At 44.4% G+C, this 18,754-nt stretch overlaps 1 protein-coding gene across 9 annotated transcripts in view; it reads left to right on the forward strand.

The window, feature by feature from the left end:
* The window catches only part of Myh10 (myosin heavy chain 10), a 139,198-nt gene that overhangs the window by 102,514 nt on the left and 17,930 nt on the right, over positions 1–18,754 (forward strand). For all 9 annotated transcript variants that reach the window (XM_033762793.1, XM_033762792.1, XM_010614957.2 and 6 more), the window contains 14 exons: positions 723–792; positions 879–1,039; positions 1,635–1,743; positions 1,834–1,965; positions 2,808–3,014; positions 5,692–5,829; positions 6,273–6,396; positions 7,917–8,088; positions 9,194–9,406; positions 12,497–12,641; positions 14,044–14,250; positions 16,232–16,336; positions 17,884–18,036; positions 18,447–18,695. In XM_033762793.1, the coding sequence (XP_033618684.1) occupies positions 723–792; positions 879–1,039; positions 1,635–1,743; positions 1,834–1,965; positions 2,808–3,014; positions 5,692–5,829; positions 6,273–6,396; positions 7,917–8,088; positions 9,194–9,406; positions 12,497–12,641; positions 14,044–14,250; positions 16,232–16,336; positions 17,884–18,036; positions 18,447–18,695 (2,185 nt within the window). The remainder of the gene's footprint in view (positions 1–722; positions 793–878; positions 1,040–1,634; positions 1,744–1,833; positions 1,966–2,807; positions 3,015–5,691; positions 5,830–6,272; positions 6,397–7,916; positions 8,089–9,193; positions 9,407–12,496; positions 12,642–14,043; positions 14,251–16,231; positions 16,337–17,883; positions 18,037–18,446; positions 18,696–18,754) is intronic.

An 18,754-nucleotide genomic window follows, 5' to 3' on the forward strand; every position in this document is an offset into this window, starting at 1 on the left:
AATTTTTATTTGACAATTTTCCTTAGTAGTCAAGTTAGCTGCGTTTTCTGTAAAACCCAGTTTCAAAGCATCTGTTGTTCCATGGAATAAATAGGGACAGCTAGGTCAGAGAGGGGCTCATCAACCTGAGAGGCTACCCCAATCTTGTATATGGGGCCCTGTTATGGCCCCACTGTGTGGTAAACACTGGTACGCTTTTACTTTTCATTGATAGGAAAAAGTGACAAATAATTGGCATCTGAGATACTAATAGCCAAGATTCATCTTTTGTTCTAGCCGTTGTCTTTCTGCCACACAGTTTCCCTGGTTGAGGTATAGCTATATACAGATGAGTGCCATGGTGAATTGGTGTTTTCTAAATAGAAGCATGTAGACATTGCTCTCATAGCCTTTTCTGTATTCTAGTAAGTGCCTACAAAACAGCTGTAATTTAAAGGTCAAAGAACATCTTTGCATGTTAAAAATGTGAATTTTTTGTTACAAATGAAAAGTTTTTAAGCACCATACTTCTCTTCAATACCCTCCTAGGCTTAGGCTTTGTCTGGGAGAATGAGCCTTGTTTCTACTTTATAAGAAATAGAAATTAATCTGCACAAAAGCTTCAGATTGTCACCCCTACCTTGCTCTTAATTTGCATATTACCTACCATTTTATGGAGCAGAACTCAGTAGATAAATTTCTTCACAGATTTCAACAGATCTTTTTGGAATCTTGTCTTACAGATACGAGATCCTAACTCCTAATGCTATTCCTAAAGGTTTCATGGATGGCAAACAGGCTTGTGAACGAATGGTAAGCCTTTCTTCCTTTCTTTTGTTTGTTGACTATCAATATAATCTTTCCTATAACAAAAAATAAACAAACTCTTTCCCTCTTAGATCCGGGCTTTAGAACTGGACCCAAACTTATACAGAATTGGACAGAGCAAAATATTTTTCAGAGCTGGAGTTTTGGCCCACTTGGAAGAAGAGAGAGATTTGAAAATCACCGATATCATTATCTTCTTCCAAGCTGTCTGCAGAGGTTACCTTGCCAGAAAGTAAGTGGGTAATGGTGAATTCAGCACCACCTGCGAAGAGAGTGAGACAGAAAGTTCTTGTCCTTATGGGAGTTGCATTCCCTTGAGGGACAGAGCCAAGGCGACAGGTAGACCTTCTGAAGAACCACATGGTGCATAAGGGCTTCCCACAGGGGCCAAGATGTAGAGCAAAGGAATTGGAGTCAGCCTCAGTCTGTGGCCTTGTAGAAGATGCTCTAAGGCCAAACCTCAAGGCAAGAAGGCCAGCTCCGTGAACTGAGGAGGGAAAGGGGGACTGTGCACCAACAAAGGGACATTGAGGGACTTTCTGTCACCACTACTGCCTCGGGAGTTTTATGCAGTCCCAGGAGCACAGTCACATATGCATCCACAAGTGAATGGCTGCATCTAGGAAGAAAGTGCAGGGGTTGACACATGCTGGAGGCAGCCAGGTGGGCCAGTGAGGTGACTGAGTTCAAGTGGCAAGTCCCACTTGCCCTGCGAACTTCACCTGATGATTTAATCAAAGGCTGCTCTCTGGTAGCCATATAGAAGTACTTGCCTTTAGAAAGTCTTGTGATAACAGCTATGAAGCATTTTTCTTCCTGTTCTTCAGGGCTTTTGCCAAGAAGCAGCAGCAGCTCAGTGCACTGAAGGTCCTGCAGCGGAACTGCGCCGCCTACCTGAAGCTGCGGCACTGGCAGTGGTGGCGGGTCTTCACCAAGGTGTGCAGCGCTGACTTCCTTCCAGAGCCTTTCCACACAGCAGTGAGAATCCTGCCAGGGATGTGGTGGTAAACTGTAATTTGGTTACAGGTGAAGCCTCTTCTACAAGTGACTCGCCAGGAGGAGGAGCTTCAGGCCAAAGATGAAGAGCTGCTGAAGGTGAAGGAGAAGCAGACAAAGGTGGAAGGGGAGCTGGAGGAGATGGAGAGGAAGCACCAGCAGGTGTGTGCGTGGAGCAGCACCCTCTGCTGCACTGGGCTGGCAGGTGTGGCCCAAGGGTAGCAACGCATCCTGAATAAGCAGCTACACCTACCATATTGCCTTGTTTCATGGGAGGCATTTCACTCATTGCCAAAGCACACACATTTTCAGAACACAGTCAGCAGATACATTATGCCTTGTGTATTACATTTACATAAGTTAAAACCAGCTTTGCCTCTCGCATCTTTGCTGTTCTTATCTTCTGAATGCACAGATAGTCATGTTCACTGTGCAGCTTGTATTTAGCATCTGTCTTAGATGAAGGTCCTAGTATCATTACCTTTGGTTGTCTGCTAATGAGGAGAAGTAACAAAAAGTGAAAGGGTCAGATGATTGGGCACCAGGCCATGCCAGCCTCTTCCTTGGGATGCATCCAATGTTCCTCCGTGGCTATTACTCTTCATGGATGGAGCAGAAGCTCAGCAAGTATCACTGGATGGCAGATGAGGCCAAAAGCATTCACGATACAGATTAGGAGTATCACTTGTAATTAAATAGGCTTTAGTCGTCGCTGAGAACCTTCTGACATTTAAATAATATTTTCCCCCTCCTGTTTATCTGTCCCTTTGTAACTGTAATAGAAAGAACTATAATTGTCAAAGTGGCATGAATTTAATATGTATCACTCAAGATAACTTGAGGCAACAGAAACAACTGAAAGCATATTTGCAGGTTTGCCAGTGGTGTGATACATTTTTAACTCCAGCTTCTTTGGTGATGGGTGCTGACCATTGACATCATGGAGTATATCTCGGTGTGTACTGGGGCAAATCATAGTGCTAGCCTCTGTGTTGTGATTACAGCTCCTAGAAGAGAAGAATATCCTTGCAGAACAACTACAAGCAGAAACTGAGCTTTTTGCCGAAGCAGAAGAGATGAGAGCAAGACTCGCTGCCAAAAAGCAGGAATTGGAGGAGATTCTGCATGACCTGGAGTCCAGAGTGGAAGAAGAAGAAGAGAGAAACCAAATCCTTCAAAATGAAAAGAAAAAAATGCAAGCACATATTCAGGTACTTACAGGGGTTTTTACTTAGAAATATATTTTGTGTTTTCAAATGAATCCGTTCGTAGAAGCTGTGTTTGGATTCTTTTGGCTATGAAAAAGCAGTGGATTCTAGACTATGTATACCTTACCTTCCCTTCATTGGAAGCTCAGCTATAATAATAGGTTTTTTTGGAACATAGATTTGTTATTTTGTATGGAAATGCTCTTTATGTACAATATACAAACAGGAACCACCCCCAACACCCCCAGGGTCTGTAGCATTCTGTAGAGGACCTAACTGGTTCTTTATGTTGCCATTAGTAATTCTGTTGCTCTCTCCACTCATTGGACAGGTGTCTGCTAAGTGGCTTAGTTCATAAGAAATGTTCGACACTGATGGTGGTACAATTTAGCCCTCCGTGGCACTTTCATTCTTCCTGAAATATAAGTTATAGTCACACGAAGCACAACCACACACGTGGTTGGAAACCCAGACAGATGATATAGGTGACAGTCATTCTGTCCACTCCCTAGGACACATCCACCTCCTTTTCTCCTGCCTCCCTCCAGCACCCCTTCTCATCATGAGCCTGTGTCGGGTGTAAATGTCCGCCCCACTGCTTCATGGGCCCAGTACCAGAATTTCCTCCAGGAAAATTTCTTCCTTAGAATTTTCTCACCTCTCACTTGTCTCTGCAAAGCACAGGCAGTTCAGACATTTGTCAAAACCATGAACACCCTATACAGTAAGTCAGCCAGACATTTACTTTTCTTTCATTCTTCAACACAAACAGCTTTCACATACCTCATAGCAGACTACTGGAACACCATAAAAATCTATAAAAAATGCCTACTGTGCAATCCAGCAATTCTAATTCTAGGACTCTGTTCAAAAGATAAATCTACTATTCAAAAATAAGGGATTATTAAACCTAAGTGATACTATGGTTATAAATTTTAAAAAGATGTTTATTAAGTATTAGGTTATTTTTCTCTGGGGGAATGTCAGAAGTTCTTTATTAACCACGTGACCTTGGGAAACACCCTACTTTGGTGTCTCCTTGCCTCCCCACACCTACCCATTAGGGACTAGGACTTTACTTTGTTGTTGTTTTGGGGTTTTTTGTTTATTTGTTTGTACTGGGGATCCAACTTGGGCCCTTGAGCTTTCGAGGCAGGCGGCAGAACCACTGAGCCAAACCCCTGGCCCTAGGGACTAGGACTTTCTAACCTGTCCCCTTTCCAGCCTCAACTACTAGGACTGATTTTTGTTTGGTTTGTTTTCTGAGATTAATTTCTTCATTTCAGTATTATTAAATCACTACTGCAGAAGTGAAAGTACAAAGAGCCTGTCATCCTCGTTACCTCTACTCTTGTTGCATTATTCTAAAAAGATCCGTATGTATTCATTTGATCATTGAAATCGTACATCCTGTTAGGTTATCTTGTTTTGTCATCGTATGAGTGTACTGGACAGGAATGCAGTTAGTAAAATCAAGCCTATCGACAGCAGGCAAAGTAATGTGAAGAGACAGAGGAGAAGGGGAGAACAGGGAAAGCTAGAGATTATGTGAGTCTTCCGGACGTACTGGTCACTCACAGCATGTGATGCTTACTTGGATTTTGATCCAACAAGCATATTTGTTAAATGATCCTTATTTCTTTGAGATACAGCCTAAAGATTTTTTCAGATGAAATAGAATGTCTGGGATTTGCTCCCATATAAGCCAAGGGAAAGGGGAGAAGAGGGGTCTGGATGAAACATACCGAACACAAACTTGACGCTTGCTTGTTAAGGCTGTTGTGAGGCATGTGTATAAGGGCTCTCTATATGACTCCATATGTAGATTTTTATTCGGGTTTTTTCCAAAATACAAAATTCATCTCTTGTAAGGGTTTCAGGCTAAAATTAACTGTGATTAAATTACTTAGACAAAATTACTCTTGAAAATTTGCTGAATTGGCCATACATTGATTTGTATGCACACCCTGTTCACTTAACATATATTGATCAAGATAGCATGTGAAATAAAGATAAGTATTTTATAGTAAAAAATAAGTGTAAATGCTAGACCTCCGATTAGCTGGGTGAGATGCTCATCTTGGGAAAATGGCACTGGAACTGAGACAGCTAATTTCTCACTGATGAGTACAGTTGTTTCATGTTCTCTTTCTTGCCTCTTTGAGCATGCACAGTTGAACTGAATTAAATTAAATACATCTTTGATGTAGTGCTACTGTATTGCTTGTATTCCTGATGTCTCTCATTGCAAAATAGGAACATGTTATTCCGTTTTATAAATGTACCAATCCTAATTACCAAGACCCTTTTTATAGCATGTTCATAGTTTTTCGTTATTACATGTAACACTTCACAATACTTTTTTTTCACAATACTTTTTTAATGCAAATAACATCTGACACTTTTGAAATTGCTGGGGTTTTTTTGTTTCTGTTTTTGTCTTTTAAGAAATGACCAGCTTCAAAGCTTGCTACACTTCACCATGTTGGCTTTCATAAAGATCAAGCCACTTTGAACCTTAACATGTACACGGTACAAATATCTGTTTCATATTTTTTAAATGCCACTTGGAAACCCAAAGGGAGCGTCTCACTTGCGTGCATCACTGTGTACACTGAGTGTACCGTGGTGGACTCTTGTGCAGAAGTGAGGACACTGACCATGGGCTTTTCCTCACCAGGACCTGGAAGAGCAGCTCGACGAGGAAGAAGGGGCCCGGCAGAAGCTGCAGCTGGAGAAGGTGACAGCAGAGGCTAAAATCAAGAAGATGGAAGAGGAGATTCTCCTTCTTGAGGACCAAAACTCCAAGTTTGTCAAAGTAAGGGATTTGTTTCAAAAAAGCTGGTTTTAGAGTCCAGGAGATTCCTGTGTCAGTGCACTCCTGGAATGTGGTCTCCAACAGAAAATTCTTAAGATTTTAAGTTCATTTACTCTTATAAATCTCTACTGCTACATTTTTAAAGACATAGGACACTGCTTAGCTTTTTAAATCCACCAGTTTCCTTTCTAATCCTGTAGACTTTTAACTTGTGCATTTTTGGGCACACTGGCTGTCACTGATGACTTGTTCCCATCCGTGCCACTCTGGCAGGCTCACAGGCCAGGGGTGGCTGCCTCTACAGAATGCCGTCTGCTGAGGGAGGAAGGGCCAATGTGACTTGTCTTTCTCTTCACCAGAGAAAGTTAATTTTTCTGAGTAATACCAAACCCAAGCTGTTATTTTGAATGCCTTTTCTGAAACAATGAATTTTGTTTATTCAGGAGAAGAAACTCATGGAAGATCGCATTGCTGAGTGTTCCTCTCAGCTGGCTGAAGAGGAAGAAAAGGCAAAAAACTTAGCCAAAATCAGAAATAAGCAAGAAGTGATGATCTCGGACTTGGAAGGTCAGTGTTTGGGACTAGAGAAGTTTTGAAAGAAGCTATGAGAGGGCTGAGATTTTACTTTAATTGGTGATGCTGTCATAGGAAGAGCAGGTAACTACTGGTGATAAAGGCCTTCACTTTAGATTCACTACTAACAGATCTCTTCCAACTTGTCCTGTCCTGCCTAGTCACTTTGTATTTATGATGGAATAGAATAAAAATAGTTTTATTTTTTACTAGTTTGATACCATACTGGAAGATACTGCCTTGGGTGGTTTTATTTGAAATCCACAGAACACAGCTCTTCTGGGTCTCTGATCTAAAAACTGAAGTGAGGTGCCTCAGCATTGCTTCCCACAGGGAACAGCCCCTGACATAGAAACTGGCAGGACTGAAGGGAAATCACTGAGGGTAATGATGTCTCCCTCTAATGGCAAAAAATAGGATTAGGATTAGGATTGCTGCAAAAGAAATCACTGAGGCTGGAAGTTGTAGAGAGCACAGAAGACTTTTTCTTGAACCGGCTGAGAAAGGCACAGGTCATCAACAGAGGGTGGATGAGGAGCTGAAGCCTGACGTCACAGCTCTGCTCAGGCACTGCTGGGTGCACCCACTTCTTTCCAAATGTGCTTTTATGGTGGGAGAAAATGAGTTTGGGGTTTTTAAGAGAACACTTAAAAGAGTTTGGTTTTGGCTTTTTTTGTTTAGTATCAACAAAAGATAGAATGTCAGTATGAGATTCTTTTCATAAACCATTTTTACCCATACATAATCCCTCTGCTAAGGAAGTGACTGTAAAGCAGATATGTCTGTTTTTCTCTCACTGTCTGATCAACTTTGTCTCATCCTCTCAGCACTGGGTTCCTGCTGGAGAACACAAGGCCCACAGGTTACCTGTTGTGAGGAAGACATAGGAACAGAACAGGTCACTGGACTTACTGAAGGAGCCACCACAGAACTATAGAGAGGATAGTGGGGAGGTGCACAGCCCTCCCTTCCTGTCCTCTGTCCTCTCTGCCCCTGTGCTTGAGGGCAGTTCAAGCCAGTGATTCCCACCAAAGAGTAAGGCTCAAGAAGTGACCCAGCACATCTCTGGCACCTGCTGGGCCACTTTCCAGATCTGAGCACAGCGATGGGTTTGACATGGGAGGGTTCCAGATCACTTCGGCTCTTACAGCATGGGCTCCCTTCCCAAGAAGGGACATCCTTAGGTTCTGTGGGATTTATTTCCTCCTTAAAATTCTGGCCTCACTTTGATTTCTTTTACTAGTTTGATCTTGTTGGGTTTCAAATGACTAAGCAAGGCAATAACATGTCTTAGAATACAATGGCTTATGCTTAGCTTTGATCAGTTCACATCTTGGTTTTGTTGTGAGGAGATTCAATTTTTACAATTTTTATGAGTACATGTTTGCAGTGCATAATGATTACATTCATCATGGGGAGCTGGTACATTTACATAATACACCACTTGGTGGGTGTCCATATGGTGGCGTAGGTCTTTCAGTGAGTTGAGGAGCTTCTTTCCTCTTGCCTTAAAGAACGCCTGAAGAAGGAAGAGAAAACTCGTCAGGAACTAGAAAAGGCCAAGAGGAAACTCGACGGTGAAACAACTGACCTGCAGGACCAAATTGCTGAGCTCCAGGTGCAGGTCGACGAGCTCAAAATCCAGCTAGCCAAGAAGGAGGAGGAGCTGCAGGGGGCACTGGCCAGGTCTGTCACTCTGGGAGGAACAGGCTGCTGCCAGCCAGAGTTCCAGCAGTGTGTGTGTGTGTGTGTGTGTGTGTGTGTGTCACATCCTGATGCACAGGAAAGGTCTCAGGGAGTGAGGTGTGGTTTACTTATTATTGCATATGACAAGTTCATGAAAAACCCAGGAGGACATAACTTTGTATCAGGGCAGCAAGATGATCTCACATATCATTCTCCATACATAAAAATGATTCTGAGAAATTCACAGCAGAACAAATTTTACCATGTCAAATGTTTTGTTTTTTCCTATGTAACGGATTAGTTTCAGTATGCTTTGGAACTTTCAAGAAAATTATTTTTCACCTACAGCATATCTGACAGTTCTAAGCCATTTCGTTTTAGAATGTATATCATATATAATCAAACTATATCTGATATTTTATTTCTTTGTAAAGAATAACTGTTTGGCTACATGGTCATAGAACTTGGAATTTAATTTATAATTAGTCATGATCAATCACTTCTCTGCCTTTTGCCTAAGATCAAGTGTAATTAGTTATGATCAACATTTTAATAAAAAGCTCTCTGTTGCCCTTATCACTGGGTACTCTGTCCAGATTAGCTGCTTTTCCATTATCAGCTTCTCCCTTCCTTACCTCAAACAGTTCAACTGCACTGTCAGAAATCCCTATGACATTTAAACCACACACGTGTAAGCACAAAGACGTGCAAGAGGAAAGCAGTGAGTGGCAGGTGTGAAGGTAGCAGGCCTCTCTTCTGTGTCCCGGAAGTGTCCTTGAATCTGTGTGTTCACTCCACGCTGGTGGGCTAGGCTGCTGCCTCCATCCAGCAGTGCTTTGACTACAGCAGCGTTTTCCTTCCAGGAACATTGTTATATTCTAATCATTCAAGTGAGATTGTCCCAGGAGACTGGACTTGATTCTAATTCTAGCTCTTGCTGTTAGCTTTAGGGCCTTCCTCAGGCTACTGACATGAGAGCCTGTGCACACTCCACCAGCCTAGCTAGCAAAGGGAGGTATAACTGGCGTCCCCTCCTGGAGAGGGTGGGGACACAGCCCATCAGGACACTGTCCTGAGTGCCTCTTGGGTCTCGTTGTTTCAACAGAGGTGACGATGAGACACTGCATAAGAATAATGCACTGAAAGTTGTGCGAGAACTGCAGGCCCAAATTGCTGAACTTCAGGAAGACTTTGAGTCTGAGAAGGCTTCACGGAACAAGGCAGAAAAGCAGAAAAGGGACTTGAGTGAGGAACTGGAAGCTCTGAAAACAGAACTGGAGGACACACTGGACACCACAGCAGCCCAGCAGGAACTTCGGTGAGTGTGGAAATGGGCTATCACCTGGTATTTGAGGGCTCTCAGCAGCCCCCGCCAGCGCTGTGGAGATGCCACTTTGGGACATGGTGCGTTTGTCTAAGAGGTCATTCTGAGTATCCTTTCTCCCTCCTGGGAGTGATGGTAGATGAACAGTGATGAACTAACAGGGGGTCAGAAACAAGCCAGCCAATGGGCAAAAACACCTGCCCTGGCCCACCAGAATGAGATGTGGTCAGAAAGTCATGGCCAGTGGTGGATGTTAGGAGACAGAGGGCTGCAAAGAGGCTAACTGAGAGGAGAGATTCAATAAGCAGAGTAGCCACATGGGCACTCGGGTATCTGCCAACAGTACCAGATGGTATGGACAGCAGCAGAGTGAGGAGATATGCAGGCCCAGAGACAGCCAGAAGGGGGAGTGCAGGTCCTCAGACAGGTGTGTGTGGGCTAGGTGCAGGCCCACAGTGGTATGCTTGGTGAAGGCAGTCAGGTCCACAGGTACATGTCAGCCTCAAAATGACAGTGCACGGATCAGGCCAGTCCAGCGGATGTCATTCTCACAGCACTGCTGGAGCTGTGGAAAGAGTTGAAGGGAGTTGGTCTAGTGTGCTGCTTGGCCTCTTGTGAGCCTCTCCTCCCTCCTCCAGACTCAGCCTGCCAGTTACCCAGGAATCCCAGCTAGTTGGCAGCCCTGCTGGTCACTAGGTTGTGAGAGAAGAGTAGCCCATCCTCTTGGGAAGGTGCCAAGGGCTGAAATAAAGCAAGGACAGAAAAAGTCATGAAAACAGGTGTCTTGGGTAGAAATAACTCGGGGCAACCAGGGAAGCAGGGTGGTCAAAGCCAGGCTCTTCCCTGGGCAGTCAGGGTGTGGTCATCTGGGTCCACCCAGCAGCTGGAAACCTGGATGTGGACAGAATGACATGACAGAGCAGTGAGACCAAGATCAGATCAGTTTCCAGGGGTACGGACGCAGGTGGTGAGCTTAATGACGTACAACCGCAATTTCCACCATGAATGTGTCCTTCTGCAGCAGCAGTTCAGAGGCTGATGAGTGTTGTTCCCAGCCCATGTTTCCCAAATACATGGTTGGAGCTCATCTGAACCAGACAGTAAGAGGCTTCCTGTCCCCTTGGTAGTTGTAAGCACTGGCTCCCTTCAAAAGTTCTACTGTTTTAGAAATCTGGAAACCACAGAACTAAACTTTGGGGGCTTTTGATCCAGTAGAAAAGAAGTTCTAATCATTTTTCCCATTCAGTTCTTGTTTCAAAAAAACAAACAGGTCCAGATTGTACGCAGTGAGAATGGTTGCCTATCACCTCTGGAGCCCTGGGTTTGGTTCGAAGTACCGCAGGAAGAAAACAAATGATACGTGCATATGCTGAACTACAGCACTCACTGATTCTGTTTTGCGAAGAATTTGATCACTTGTAGCTCAGATGTCTGCTAGTCTTGCTAAGGGACCTACTTTTGTCTGGTTCTTCCCTGAATTGTGTATCACATGATTAGCATAAAAATAATGGTCCCAACCAAGCATGGTGGCACATGCCTATAATCTCAGTGCTCTGGGCGCCTGAGGCTGGACGATCTCAAGTTGGAGCCCAGCCTGGGCAGTTTAGCCACTTACTGAGACCTTATCTCAAAATTAAAAAAATAACAAAGCTGGGAGTATTGCTCGGTGCAAAGGCCCTGGTTTCAATCCCCAGTACCAGAAAAGTAGGAGAGACTTAGCAAATTAAATTCTCTTGTGCATTTTAAGTCTCTTTAGGGGTTATGATGAGCGACTAAAAGGAATTGGGTTGTTGAGCCAGGGGAGAGAAAGGTGAAAGGTCCCTTTGACACTTGTGTTCAAGTGTAGATCAAGAGCAATATTGCTCACCCAAGAGATAATAGGCAGGGGAGATTGTATGGAAGACCGATAAAGAAAAACACCAGGGTGAATGGACGCCAGGCAGAGACCAGGCCAGACCATGTATGTTCGACAACCAGCCGAGCCAGTGAGACGTGTGGCTGAGCTTAACCACAAAGAATCTTCAGTGATTCGTCTTGTTTGGGCAACATGCAACCACAGAGCTGGCAGCCACTGCAGCCTCTTCTCTTGGCAATGGTCTCAACCCTTAAGATCTCACAGCTCCACTGGAGAGGGGAGAAAATGTGTCTATGCAGGAATCGGCATCTTAAAGTATATAGCAAGTTTGCCAGCGGTATGCTTCAGAATTAGTATGAGGCTACAGCTAATGAAACAATGGTAACCTAGGTCTTAGCAGGAGTGGCACTGTATTGGCCTTGCTGGTTTGAGTCTTTGTTGTTTTTTTTTTCCCCTGTGGTGCTGGGGATGGAACCCACAGCTCTAGGCATGCTAGGCAGATGTCGTACCATACCGCCTGCCCTTGGTTTCAGTCTGTTAAATTTCATACTTAAGTGTTCAGGTTGACAACCTTAAAGTATGACTTGTGATGGGGTGGGTGGTAGCTGTGTTACTAATTCATGTTATTAAAATAACTTAGTTGTTGTTCAAGTTACCCAGTGTATATATAATAGATAATTGGACAGATATTAGAGAGCCATGCAGAGGTATGCAATACTGATGCGATTTTGCACTGTTAGGTGCAGGTTAGGTAGAACCTCAATTTTCCTCAGAACATTCCTGTCTCTGATTTTACTGCCTGCTCTGTTCTGTCAAACACCAGAAAGCCTTTCTGAACCAGGAGCGAGGCCTTTCAGGCTGCCTCCTCCTTTTCCTCTCCCCAAACCCGAACCTTAGCCTTTCTTACCTTTCTTCTGGATCTGTTGAAGGCTTCTGGGGCTGTGGCTGGCAGTTTGGCACCTTGTGTTTACCAATTCCTGACCCTCAAGTGAATCCAGACAGCCCAGAACAATCTGAAGACCCCTAATTGGGAGACAGAGGTGGAAGGGAAGTTGCACTGTTCTAGGAGGATTTGTAGCATCGTAGTGATGGACATGCCAGCTTACTGGAGAACTGTGTCCGGTATTTATCAAAGGAATTGCTATAAGGGTCAAAGCAAAAATAGCACTTTTCAAAAATGTGTTAGTTGACTATTTTCTGACCTTTGTTCTATAAAAATGTTTCTCTAGCACCAAACGGGAACAGGAGGTTGCAGAGCTGAAGAAAGCTCTTGAGGAAGACACTAAGAACCACGAAGCACAAATCCAGGACATGAGACAAAGACATGCGACGGCACTGGAGGAGCTCTCTGAGCAACTGGAGCAGGCCAAGAGGGTGAGGGACCCTGGCCGCGTGCCCATCAGACAGGCACCTCCTGCGGGGCCGCGTCACTCAGCGTCCTGACCAGCACTGTGCTGGGCTGGCAGGGAACCACTGCTGCAGGGTGGCAGCTACTTCCAAAAAGCATGCCCCTCCTCAGAGAGGAAATCTGCGTGGCCTGGATTGGTCTCTTTTGAAGAATGGGTGATCCATGTACCACCTCACATCACACGGTTTTCCCCAGATCTGATACCCTTCTCCCGGGGCTTAGCACGCAGCCCTGAGTGGTCTCCCAGTCGTTCTCACGCATCCGCTGCCAGAAGTCACAGTCCACGGGTGTCCCTCTTCCAGTGTTCCTTCTGTTTACACCTCCCTTCTTCTCCTTTCCTTGCCTCTCATCTCACCTCAGAGCTGTCACGTTGTTGCCATTCATCCGGTGAAAGCCCAGCTCAGCCCAGCTCAGCTTTCTAACTTCCAACTCCTCCCCCGGCCTGTGCACACCGTCATCTTCCTCCTTAGTTCTGAGTCATCATTTTCTTTGTGCCTTTTCTGTCTTTCTCCTCTGATTGGCCACATGCCACCTTGTAACAAAGGCAATGACAGTGGTAACATGTACTGCGCTTTTACACAAGAGCAGACCAGTCACTGCGCTATGTCTCCTGCATGTACTGCCTCTTTAGCCTCGCTTATGATGAGGTAGTTTCCTTTAAAGGGTGAGGAAAGAGGTGTGGCAGTGGAAGGTAAATAGGCGAGGGTCACATAGCTAGTAAGCAAAAAGGCAGGCTGAAGCCCAGCAGTCTGGCACCAGAGGCTCATGGAGCCCCATCTCCTCCCTACAGCAGTTCTCAGCCACCCTCCCTGCTGTGACCACCCCATATCATGTTGCTTGCTCATGTTAGTGAGGGGTTATTTTTTGGTGTGGCTGGAGGTTGAATCCAGGACCTTGTGGTGCTAGCCCAGGGCTACACACACACACACACACACCTTTTTATGTTATAGGTCTCACTGCATTTGCCCAGGCTGGCCTTGAACTTGTGATCCTCCTGTCTCAGCTTCCTGTGTAGGTAGGATTATAGGCATACACACCACACCTGGCTTATAAATGTTAAACTAATAAGATTTTATAGTTATTACATGATATACACAGTTCCCCCTCCTTGTATGGACAAGGAGACGTGCATTGTACCATGACCCATTAAAAATCTATATCTGCCCCACCCCAAGCAGTGTATGTGGCGCATTCCTCATGTAAAAACTTTGCTACCCAAGTAACCACAAATGGTTTCATTCATTCAACAAACATTGCCTGCAGACTCACTATGTGTTGGGCACATTTCTGCAGACAAGCAATGCTTTTTGTAGAGGTTTTTTTTTTTGTAATATAACTTATAAATTATTCTTCCCAAACCTCTCCTAGTTCAAAGCAAATCTGGAGAAGAACAAGCAGGGCCTCGAGACAGACAACAAGGAACTGGCATGTGAGGTGAAGGTGCTGCAGCAGGTCAAGGCCGAGTCTGAGCACAAGAGAAAGAAGCTCGACGCCCAGGTCCAGGAGCTCCATGCCAAGGTCTCAGAAGGAGACAGGCTCAGGGTGGAGCTAGCGGAGAAAGCAAATAAGCTACAGGTAAGCAGGAGCATGTTGGTTCTGGGTGCAGCAGTCCTGGGACAGTGCACACCACCAGGGCAGTCGCTACTCCAGCAACAGCTGTACGGTAGTGCGAGCTGTTGGCATCCAGGAAGCTCATTAGAGCTCCATACCCGGCCTGTTGTGGGAGCTGGTCATGGAAGCGCTCTGCCAGGAACATCACAATTCCAGTCGCCCAGGAGCAAAGCAGCTGTGTGTAAGCCCTGTCAGGCACCAATGAGAGAGTCTCTCAAAATCCAGGTTCCCAGACACCAACTGGAGGCAGCAGCACAAGCAGGCCTCTGAGGAGAGAACAGTCTCCAGCCTGCCGTGTGAGGATGCACATGTGTGTGTGTACCGTGCACACCTGGAAAGACCTTCCTAAATGGAAGATCTTGCAATGCCAGGAGCTCTATACAGCATGGAGGCAAGGTGAGTGCCACTTAATAGGCCTACCAGGGGCCCTGTGTGAGTACATGGTTCCTCCATTGTACCCTCACCCCAACCCTGAGTGATAGGCCTCCCTCCCTCCAGGGACTGGCTGTCAGTGTGCAGAGATTGGGCTGAAGGCAGGGGTCTCCCGACCCCAGCCCTGCCACGCTGTTCCCAGCTCCTAATGTGAGCTCTCTGGAGAATGTTGTTAAGGAGTAAGAAGAGACGTGGCATTGGTTTGGGTTATATGTACATATGTGCCCTCCACACACTTAACTCTGCTAACACAACCAGAGAGCACAGGTGAGAACAACGGGCATGCTCCTGTCCCTTCCAGTCTTCCCACTTCTTTCTGTACCCACTGTCCTCACAAAAAAATTCATATAACACTTAACACCATGGGAAAGGTTTTGGAAAATATTTTAGAGCTATTCTTAGGAAGAAAATAAGAAAAAAAACTACATTGTTTCTGGAATCTGAGCATGAGAAGTAACAATTTATGGTAAATATATAATACCAAATTCTTAGAAGCTAAAAGAACTTTTAACTGAATACTAGAATTAAAATCTCTTTGAGTCCCTAAAGTTTTCAAGTTCTATAAGAATATGAATTACGTTTAACTGCAAAGCATATGCTTAATGCATCTTGATGTGGAAAGGATTAAAATAAACATCTGCCGACCTCACAGCCTCTTCACATAGGACAGCTGTCACCCTTTCAAAGGATTTGCTGTCATCTTTGTCTCTTTATGGTAAGAGTAGGACCAGGTGGCCCAACACTGTCAGGAGAAAGCCCTGTCACTGCCACCCTCCCTGTCCTTTCAGTAGGAAGAGATTCCCTGAGGTGTCCTGGGGCCAGCTGCTACCACCTTGAGCACTGGAGGCAACCAGTTCTATGCAGTGTGATCAAAAAACACATGACTATAGAAATTTTTAAAAATTTATCAGTAAAACACACCATTAACCACCCTCAAAACATTCCCCCCATCTCTCACCCACTTAAACATTGTACCTGCCGCTTCCCACTACAGTTCTGGAAGTCCTCTTTCATGTCTTTAGTTGCACTGTAGTGGCTGCTTCAGTGTCCTGAATCCATTTAAAACATTTACCTTTTGTGATCATTTGACTTTGGGGAAGAGTCAGAAGCCACCACACAGTGCTAGATGCAGTGACTACAGTGGATGAGGACACTTGTAACTTGTAATGTTTTTACAAGCCGACCTTTCTGTTGGACGGCACTTATTACCCCATAAAAGAAGACTTCCAGAACTGCTTCAGAAAATTGCAAGAATGATAGGATGAGTGTGCTTGAAGCAAGCGGGGTATTTTGAGAATTACTAGCAATGTGTCTTAACTGTAATAATTTCTTATAAATAGTCACTATGTTTCAATTACACCACATTGGTAATGGCAGTCTTAAGTGACTTCGACAATTTCAGTTTACACATATTCCAGACACTGCTCCATTTGTATTCTGTTTAAGAGCTGTGATTCCAAATCCTTTTTATCTACTTACTGTTGAATGAAATTTAATATTTTACTCCTTACAGAATGAACTGGATAATGTCTCAACCCTTCTGGAAGAAGCAGAGAAGAAAGGTATTAAATTTGCTAAGGATGCAGCTAGTCTGGAGTCTCAACTACAGGATACACAGGTATTGGTGGGAGAAGAGAGGAGAAGTCTTGAGTAATAACTAGCATTTTATTATATATAGACTGCTGAAATCTGCTAGCTCTAGAATCGCCTTCTATAAGATCGCCTCTTACTAATTTCACATCAGACTTCCACTGGAAGCCACGTTGGGTTGTACGTGACCTTGCTATCTGAGGAGTCTCAGTGTTGTGACACAGAACCCATGCTTCTGTGTCCTGCAGGTGTGCAGGTGGCCTGGGACATGGCTCTAGCTGACACACATGGCGCTAGCGACACACACTAAAATTTACCCCAGTTGAGGTCCTATTGCGCTACTTAAATAAGATTGTTTTACTGTTAATGCGTTGAAGTTTCATTTTGTTAACCTAAGAGTTATAAATCCATTTTGTGAAAGGGTGGGTTGATGCTTGCTTATCATACAGGTACAACAAGTAAATCATCTATTTGGGATTTTTAAATGTCAAAAGTTAATTAAAGATAATGCAGCACATTTTTCTTGGAGTTTTACATCTTATTTTTATTAAACTTGAAAGTATTTGTAAGTGTTCATTTGCCAGATTTGGCGCTAGATGCTGGATAAAGGGGCAAAAATATCAAGAAAAACAGCAAATGGGGTAGTTAGGCCGTTGAGAATAAGTTCATGGTAACTAGGTTATACATGCAGCTAGTAAAACCAAAAGAAGAGCCAATAGCCAGACCACAGAAACCTTCCCAACGCCTTTGAAATTTTTCAAATATAAAAGTAACAGAAAAGATATGTTTGCACTTACACTTTAAAGAAATTAAGGTGGCAGAAAATAGAAAGGACAGCTAATTGAGGGAATATCCAAGAATCCTATTGGGCCATGTCAATGGCCTGTCTTGAGGCTGAGGAGTGGAGGGAAGACTAGAAGGGACTGAAGATGCAGGTCGGGTGGAGAGACAGGAAGTGGGACGGGGTCTTGTGGCCTGGACCCCAGATGCAGGGGAGGGATTGGCATCCTCCAGGGAGCCTAAAGCCCTGTCTGAGCTAAGAGCTTTTACAGAATTATCATGGGAGTCATAGGTGTCCTTAAGTCATTTGTGTTTATGTCACTGATTATTTCTCATCCACTGAGGCTTTTTTTTTCTTGTTTTGTTTTTGATGACATGAATTTTTTTTTCCCAGCTTTAATTGAGTTTATTGGTACATTTTAGGGATACAATACAGTTACATTCATTGTTGGGATCTTGTACCTCTACATGACAAGTCTTGATTCTCATTTTTTCCCCTTACCCCTGCCCTCCCTTCACCCCCTCCTCCCCTCCCCAGACATGAATTTTTTAATAGAGGTTTTTTCAGTTTTGGTTATCCTCCCCACTGTGCTGGGAATCAGGCCCAGGTGTTTTGGTGATTAATGTAACTTAAATTTTTTAAATTTTTATTAGTACATGTTTGCAATGTATAATGCTTACATTCCTTATGAGGAGTTGGTACGTGTACAGAACACATTTTACTTCCCCTTCCGTTCTCCTTTCTCCCCTCTCCTGGGTGTAACTTAAGTATTGACTTTTTAAACAAATAAACAGGAGCTCCTTCAGGAGGAGACACGCCAAAAACTGAACCTGAGCAGCCGGATCCGGCAGCTGGAAGAGGAGAAGAATAGTCTTCAAGAGCAGCAGGAGGAGGAGGAGGAGGCCAGGAAGAACCTAGAGAAGCAAGTGTTAGCTCTGCAGTCCCAGGTAAGTGTCCTCTTTAGGAAGCTGAGGTGCCCTAGATAGGTGCTGCAGGCAGCTGAGGTCCCTGATGGACTGGACTGTTTCAGGCTCCATTTGGGGCATTTAATTAGGTTGTACTAAATTAAGTCTGCTACACATCCTTTTCTCTGACCCAGCCAAATGCTGACAACGTGCTAGTCATAACGATGGAGGCCTTTACAGTAAATACAGGATCCTGACAACTGTGTAAGGTTGCAGTCCAGTTATCACTGTAGAGATTACCTAAAAAAATTGTTACAATTGAACTCATTCGTTTTAAAGACATACAGTGTCAGTTTATAATATTGGAACCAAGTTTTTATATCCCTTAAATATAAAAGTAATCAAATCCTTTATGTTGATGTTTTTGTTTCTCCTTACCCCTCCTTGTCCAGTTGGCTGACACCAAGAAGAAAGTCGATGACGATTTAGGCACCATCGAGAGTTTAGAAGAAGCCAAAAAGAAGCTTCTGAAAGATGTGGAGGCACTGAGCCAGCGCCTGGAAGAGAAGGCCCTGGCTTATGACAAGCTGGAAAAGACCAAACACCGCCTGCAGCAGGAGCTTGACGACCTGACCGTGGACCTGGATCACCAGCGCCAGATTGTCTCCACCTTGGAGAAGAAGCAGAAGAAATTCGATCAGGTGGGTCGTCTGCATCCAGGCTCCCTTCTCAAGACCCCACTCCACATGTTCCCAACTGG

This window comes from Fukomys damarensis, unplaced genomic scaffold (assembly GCF_012274545.1).
Source record: "Fukomys damarensis isolate Sample0158 unplaced genomic scaffold, DMR_v1.0_HiC HiC_scaffold_13, whole genome shotgun sequence".
NCBI classification, from domain to species: Eukaryota; Metazoa; Chordata; class Mammalia; order Rodentia; family Bathyergidae; genus Fukomys; species Fukomys damarensis.